At 47.3% G+C, this 7,500-nt stretch overlaps 2 protein-coding genes across 2 annotated transcripts in view; one reads left to right on the forward strand and one right to left on the reverse strand.

The window, feature by feature from the left end:
- Nucleotides 1-6,781, reverse strand: part of LOC115547178 (uncharacterized) — a 7,296-nt gene extending 515 nt beyond the window's left edge. Inside the window, exons 1-2 of the mRNA XM_030361168.1 lie at nucleotides 851-6,781; nucleotides 1-520 (exon numbers count right to left, since the gene is read on the reverse strand). The exon at nucleotides 1-520 is cut by the window's left edge and continues 515 nt beyond it. Coding sequence (XP_030217028.1) covers nucleotides 192-520; nucleotides 851-6,131 — 5,610 coding nt within the window. The 5' untranslated portion in view covers nucleotides 6,132-6,781 and the 3' untranslated portion in view covers nucleotides 1-191. The remainder of the gene's footprint in view (nucleotides 521-850) is intronic.
- Nucleotides 1-7,500, forward strand: part of LOC115547248 (neuroligin-2) — a 39,365-nt gene that overhangs the window by 14,390 nt on the left and 17,475 nt on the right. The gene's annotated exons all lie outside the window — the stretch shown is intronic.

The following is a 7,500-nucleotide window of genomic DNA, read 5'->3' on the forward strand; positions in this document are numbered from 1 at the left end:
AGGCTTCAAGTGTATGCAATGGTCTGTGTGCATGTGTTCTGTGCGCTTATGGACTGTGTGCATGTTTTCAGCATAAAGGTTGTGACGCCTATTGCATCACGGACTAAATCAGTAAGTGAGCATCTGTAGATGTGTAGAGTCAGAGGTTCAAGAACATGACTCCGTTGGAGGCGAACATTCACTGTTGCCCCTTAAACTACCCCCACCAGGAGGCAGATCTTGGTGATGGGCTTTTCCAACTCGTTGGTCTGTGTCTTGACACGGACCCGTCGAACGCACCCTTTGGAGTCTGCCATGGTGTCGGTGATGCGCCCAATGGGCCACGCACCTCTGGGTGCGGACTCTTCCACCACGAGCACGATGTCACCAACTGTGAAGTTTCTGTGAACTTTGTTCCACTTCTGCCGCTCTTGCAGTTGAGGGAGGTACTCGGTCGTCCACCTCTTCCAGAAGAGGTCGGCGATGTATTGCACTTGCCTCCAGCGTCTCCGAGCGTACAGGTCATCCTTCTTGAATAAACCTGGTGGCAAGATGGGTTTACCTTTCAGCTGAAGAAGGTGGTTTGGAGTCAAGGCCTCGATGTCATTGGGATCGCCAGAGGAGGTGGTGATTGGACGGTCGTTCAGTATGGCCTCCGCTTCACAGAAGACTGTCTGCAGGGCTTCATCGTCTAGGGCTTGTTGGTTAGTTACAGAACGCAGCAATCTTTTTACGTCCTGCACCAAGCGTTCCCATACGCCACCATGGTGGGCTCCATATGGGGGGTTAAATGTCCATTTAATTCCATCCTGCATCAAGCTTTTCTGAATTTTGCTGTGATTCAACTCTGCAATGGCTTGTTTCAACTCACGGTTTGTGCTGACGAAGTTGGTTCCATTATCCGTCCGGATTTCTTTGACTTGGCCTCTGCGGCAGATAAACCTCCTGATGGCGTTTATACAGGAATCTGTATTGAGGGAATGCGCCACCTCCAGGTGTACTGCGCGACAGGTTAGGCAAGTAAAAAGTGCTCCATATCTTTTAACTAGGCTTCTGCCTTTCTTAACTTCTATTGGCCCAAAATAATCTAGGCCCACATGTGTGAATGGTGGGGCATCAGCTGTGACTCTGTCAACAGGCAGGTCAGACATTTTCTGCTCACCTGGTCTTTGGCGCTGCTTTAGGCATATCACACACTCACTGATGATCTTTCTGGCTGCTGCATTTGCATGAGGAATCCAGTACTGTCGTCGTAGGGTTGAGAGCATATGATTTCTTCCCCTGTGACCAACTTTATTGTGTACATGTTGAAGAATGAGCTTTGAGACGTGACTTTCTTTTGGTAGTATTGCAGGGTGTTTTGTTTCCACAGGTAGAGCGGACCTGCTCAGCCTACCACCAACTCTCAATACATCATCAATGGCAATGGGGTCAAGTTTGTACAGTTGACTGGATTTCTTTACACCACCTGATTTCAGTGCAGCCAATTCGCTGGAGTAATGTTTCTTTTGCACAAAGCGCACTATTGCCTCCTCTGCTAAGAGCAGGTCATCGACTGTGAGTGGTAAGTAGTTTGTTTTCTTTACCTGTTTGACAGGAGTTTGATCTCCACATTGTGCATTTTCTTTTATCTTTAGCCTTAGCTTTTCTTTCAGTTTCATAATCCATGCCACGGCTCTCTTGAGCCTTGTCCAGCTAGAGAAGTGCAGCAACAGTTTAGTGGTGGGACATACTTCTTCCGCCTGTGCGGCGAAGGAAAGGACCTCCTCTCTCACTTCTGGGTCAGCGTCCGGATGCAGCGATGCTTTGTCCACGCTTGCTGGCCACTCACGCTCGGTTTTTCCGAGAAAGTCAGGACCAGTGATCCAGGTTGAGGACTTCAGGAAGGCTCCAACTTTCATGCCTCGCGAAGCTGCGTCTGCAGGATTCATCTTAGAGCCAACATGTCTCCACTGACCGACATTAGACAGTGAACTTATGATGGAAACTCTATTGGCTACATAGGTCTTAAAGCGAGTGGTGGTGTTTGCGATGTATTTTAGGACGGTCATGCTGTCGGACCAAAAGACTGACTCACTGAGGTTGAGCTCCAACTGTTTTGACAGCATCTTGTCCAGGCGCACAGCAACGACTGCTGCAGCCAGTTCCAGGCGAGGTATGGTGACGTGCTTGAGTGGAGCCACCCTTGCTTTGCCTATAACAAAAGCAACACACACTTCCTTCTCGCTGTTAGTTAGCCGTAAGTATGATACGGCACCGAATCCAACTTCGCTGGCATCACAAAAGTGATGCAGCTGTGCCATTTCTACATTTCCAAATTCACTAGGTGTGAAGCATCTTCTGACACTGAATGAGTGTAACAGAATCAAATCATCCACCCACCTTTGCCATGTTTGTGCCATCTCTGGTGGTATTGCCTCATCCCACGCCAGCTTCAACTTGCACAGCTGCTGCAGAATCTGCTTTGCGGGGAGTATCACCGGGCTTAAGAACCCTAGTGGGTCGTAAATGGAGCTCACACTTGACAGTATTCCACGTCTTGTCAGTGGCTTGTGCTTGTTCAGAATGCTGAAGGTGAAGGAGTCTTGTTCAACATCCCACTGGACGCCTAGGGCTCTTTCCATAGGCAGCTGGTCTCTGCTTAGGTCAAGTGTTTTCACTCCACTGGCTCGATCTGCTTCGGGGATCTCAGAGAGAACAGAGCGGTCACTGCATATCCACTTATTGAGCTTGAACCCTCCTTTAGCACATACCTCGGTGAGTTGCTGGTAGAGAGAGGTGGCTTGTTCGACTGAATGAACTGACTTGAGGGCATCATCGACATAGAAATTCTTTCTGATGGTGCTAATGGCCTCCTCTGGATACAGATGTGCATTATCCTCAGCAGTTTTTAGCAGGGCGTATGTAGCACAGCTGGGGGAGGACACTGCTCCGAAGATGTGGACTAACATTCTGTGCTCAGCAAGGTCTTTGGTTAGGTCGCCGTTAGGCCACCACAGAAAGCGCAAGTAATTTGCGTGTTCCTCAGCCACTCTGACTTGATGGAACATTCCTTTGATGTCAGTCATTAGTGCCATTGGACCCTGACGAAAGCGGGTGAGCACACCTAACAAGGTGTTTGTCAGGTCGGGGCCTTGGAGGAGCTGTTTGTTCAGGGATGTTCCAGCAAAACATGAGGCACAGTCGAACACCACGCGTAATGTTTTCTTGCGGGGGTGGTAGACTCCGTGATGCGGCAAGAACCAGACTTTACCTTCCTCATGGCTCAGCTGATCTTGAGGTATGATCTCGGCGTATCCCTCTGTGCTAACATCTTGCATGAATCCTTTGTATTCCTCAAAAAATGACTGGTCCCTTTTGAACCTTTTCAGCAGCTGTTGCGCCCTCTGCTGGGCGACTTGTTTGTTGTTGGGCATCACTACATTGGAGTCGCGGAATGGCAGCTTCAGGTAGTAATGACCATTGGTAAGTGTTGCTGAGCTTGACATTATTTCCATAAACTGTTTGTCCTCCACAGACAATTCAGCGTGTTCGTCACAGTGCTGTTCGACAAAATCTTGATTATACTGCTTAATCAACATTTCTTCCAATTTTCCTAATGAGATGCGATTCACCTGTACGGAAGCTGTATCGCTGTCGTCGCTATCTTCTTGTCCAAGTGGGCCGTTGATGACCCATCCAAGACGAGTCTGGACAGCGTAGGGTCCATTACCTTCACTGTTGACTATTTTCCATGGTTCCAGTGCTTTAGGTGCGTTTGCACCAATCAGCAGTCCAATACTTGCATTGATGGGCGTCAGTTCCACTTCTTGTAAGTAAGGCCATTTTTTAAGGTCTTCTTCTTTGGGTATGTTGTCTTTCGTGACAGGGATTGACTTTTGAGTGTACACATCTGGCAGTCTCAAGAATTTGTTGTCATTTAAGGCAGCTACTTCCAAGCCAGAGATCTTATGACTACTCACATACTGCTCCTGCCCCATCGTCTTCAGCAGTATGTCCATTTTTTGTCCAGGTGCGTTCAGCTGAGTCATTAATGACTCCGTACAGAATGTGGCTGAGCTGCCTGGGTCCAAGAAAGCGTATGTTTCGATTACTTTTGTGCTTTTGTTTAGTCTGACTTTGACAGGTAGAACAGACAGCGAGCATTCTTTAGAACCGACCCCAGTATCACCTTCAGAGTCCAAGGACACAAGTGCGTTGGAGACCGTTTGTGTTTCATGGTCGGCTGGGGTGTTCTGAGGTTTTGGTTCGATGTGCAGAACTGTTGGATGATTCTTACTGCAGGTGCGGCATGTCAGCCTTTCTTGACAGTTCCTGCTTAAGTGACCTTGTACTAAGCATCCAAAGCACACGCCTTTGCTCTGTAAAAACGTAATTTTGTCTTTGTTTGGTTTCTTTTTGAATGTTGTGCACTTGTCAAGTATGTGGCCGTCATTGCAAAACAAGCACTGAATTTTGCCTGCATTTCCAGCGTTGGGCGTGTCACTCTGGTGTGGCACCTGAGCAACAGAGGTGGCGAAGCTGCTGCCTTTGGCTTTTCCAATTGACTTGGGGGTTGGTGGTGTTGTGGCTTTTGCTCTTGTATTTTGAATTTCACAGAAGACGGGGTCCATTGCAGCTCTCACTTGCCTTTCCAGGAAGTCCAGTAGGTCTTTGAATTTCACTCTCCGTTTTTGCTCCTCTCTGATGCTGCACACTTTCATCCTCCAGGACTCACGCATCCTGAACGGCAGCTTGGAGACGAACACCTTCATGTGTGAGGAGTTTTCCATTTCGTCCAAATATCCGGCGTCCTCCGTTGTGTTATAACTGGTTCTTAGGAAAAATGTGTATGATCTTAATGCTACACCTACGCCGTCATCTGCTTTCAGGGCTGGCCAATCCAATGCCTTGTTCAGAAATGCAGCTGTAACTTTCACTTTGCTTCCGAAGTTCCACTCCAACTGCTTTTTAGCCTCTCCGAATGCAGTTTGTGGGCTCATATGCATGCAGCTCTGCACCAGCTTTCTGGGCTGCCCAGATGTGAATTGCTCTAAATAATAAAGCTTAACCTGCATATCATCTGTCTTGCTCTCAATGCCTTGTTCAAATGCTTTGATAAAGGATCTGAATTGCAGGGGATCACCATCAAAAACTGGTACTTGTATGGGTGGTAAAAGTGACTGTCTCTGCTGCTTAATCAGCATTGCAGTAATCTCATTTTGTTTGCGCATTGCTTCAGCTAAATCGGGTTGGTCATTATTACTGTCTGCACTTTGCTGTAGATGACGTGTTTTTGCTTTGCTTTTTGCATATATGGGGGGGGCGACTGACGTAGTAGGTCCAACGGTAGACAACGGAACGGGAGCCGGTGACATTTTTGTCTGTTTCATAGCTCTTTGGGGCGATATGAATTGTGTGGGTGTAGAGGCTCCAGAGGACGCTAGACTTTTCGATTTTTGTGTTTCTTCTTGTTCTTTAAACACCTGTGACTTCGCCTTTGCGATGGCCAAATTAGTTTTAACGGACAGCGTTTCTCTTTTGGCTTTCATTACTGCGTTTAATTGGGCTTCTTCAAGTTCAAGCGCGTGTTTTTCTTGTAACGCGTCAGCCTGCTTTAGCAGGGTTACGCGCTCCAGCTCGGCCTGAATTGCCATCTCTGAAAGGGTTTTACTTTTTCTACTGGCAGAGGATGAACTAAAGGACTTGCTCGCAGCTGCTTTGCTACTGGGGCGTGCGGGTTTTGCGGTCTGTGAGACGCTATCGTGGGGCTCTACGTCATAGCTTTTACGAGATGCAGCGTGAGACACATTTTCCACGGCGCTTACATTATTAGCGGCATCCTGCGAGGCGTCTTGTTTTAGCCACGTTTCTATGTCATCAATAAATTCTCTGCAGTTTATCAATTTGGGTTCATACCAGTCGGTGTGGTCAGATTCTCTCTCGTCCTCGTTCAATAAGCTTTGCACAGCCACTTGTACGTCCATAAACTCCTCCAGGAAACGATTGTAAACTTTCATGTGTTCTTCAATGACGGTGGTATTCTCTCCATTATCGATCAAAGTGTGAATTTCATTCCGCTTTCGTGTGAGAGCGCCGAGTTTTCCACTTCGCTTCTTAATTAAACTTAAAACTTCCCTTTCCTTTCCCAAATCTTCCTGCTCCTGCTGCATAATGTTCCAACTAGGTTTGTTTCCGCAAAAATCCAAAGAATGTTTTCAAACTAAAGAGTCTTTGCTTTGTCTTCTTTTAAGTCTTTAAACTGCAGCTCAAGCGGGTCCACCCCGACGTTGCGGGTTGCTTCAGAGTCAGCTGTTAGTCAGTCAGCTGTTACTCACGTCTTCTCGTTTCGGCTTCCAAATTCCAGTAATCCAACAGAAACGTTCCAACAGATAATCCAATTCAATTCGATATCTTCCAAGTTCGATGTCCAAACGAAAGAAAGATTTTACTTAATGTAACGGCCTTTTTTCCATTTTCCAATGTTCCAAACTAAAGGCCGTGGGTGACGTGGATTCGGCTTCAAGTTTACGCACAAACACAAGTTTCCAAAATAGAGTTCTGTTTATTCCAATGGTCTTCTTTGCATGAAGTTCTAACAAATGTTTTCTATTTCCATAATCCAAAATGCTTGTATTAGGTGTGTGGTAAAATCTTTTTATCTTGCCCAAAACATGCCACGCCGCCCGACATTACTTTCCAACTATGCTAGAGCGGTGGGCGTGACCTAAAATCACCTGCGCCTGTGCCTAGGTAGGCGTATACAAATCACGGGTCGAAGTGAGCTTAACAAAAAACAGAAACGGCCATTACAATAAGTATGAGTATTCGGATTCAGCCCTGGATTGGGCTTTGCGAGGTTTGTTTACAGGTGTTGCTATGGTTACCGGTCTTGCGTGTTCCAACGGTTTATTAGGTTTCTAATAAATCGCTGTCTAATCAATACTTCATTCACTGCCTCTTCCGTGGTCATTACAATATTATGAATAGACTGCATGGGTTCTCCGACGTCTCTCCCTCTTGGACTGCCCATAACAGGTTCCAATATTAAGGGCTGCCTAATATTCGTTCGAATTTTGATTTATTTTTTTGATATTCGAAGTGTGTTGTGGTAACCCGGTGCTCGCTTGGGCCAGGTTCCACGGATGAACGAGACTTTTTGCGTGCGGATACGCCGTTAAAGGCATTTATTGAGTACAACTTAAATACAATGAAGGAGACGCGGTCTCTAGGGCCTCCGTGGGCCTCAAGCCTCTTGCCTCTAGCCTCTAGCCTCTAGCCTCTAGCCTCTCCCGGACACGAACACTTGCTCCTTGCTCCCTTGCCGTGCTGTGCTGTCCTGGGCCCCGTTTCCCGAAAGCGTCGTTAGCCTAAGTGGATCGTGAAGTGCGTCGAAAGGGCATCGTAGAGTTTTCACCGCGTTTCCCGAAAGCATCGTTGGTCACGAACGTCTTGAAAACGCTCGTAGCTAACGAGTACTCCAGGGGTGCTCGTAGGTACTCGTAGGACGCTAAGAGCATCGTCAGCTATAGCCTCAGTGGC

This window comes from Gadus morhua, chromosome 7, assembly GCF_902167405.1.
Source record: "Gadus morhua chromosome 7, gadMor3.0, whole genome shotgun sequence".
Taxonomy (NCBI): Eukaryota; Metazoa; Chordata; class Actinopteri; order Gadiformes; family Gadidae; genus Gadus; species Gadus morhua.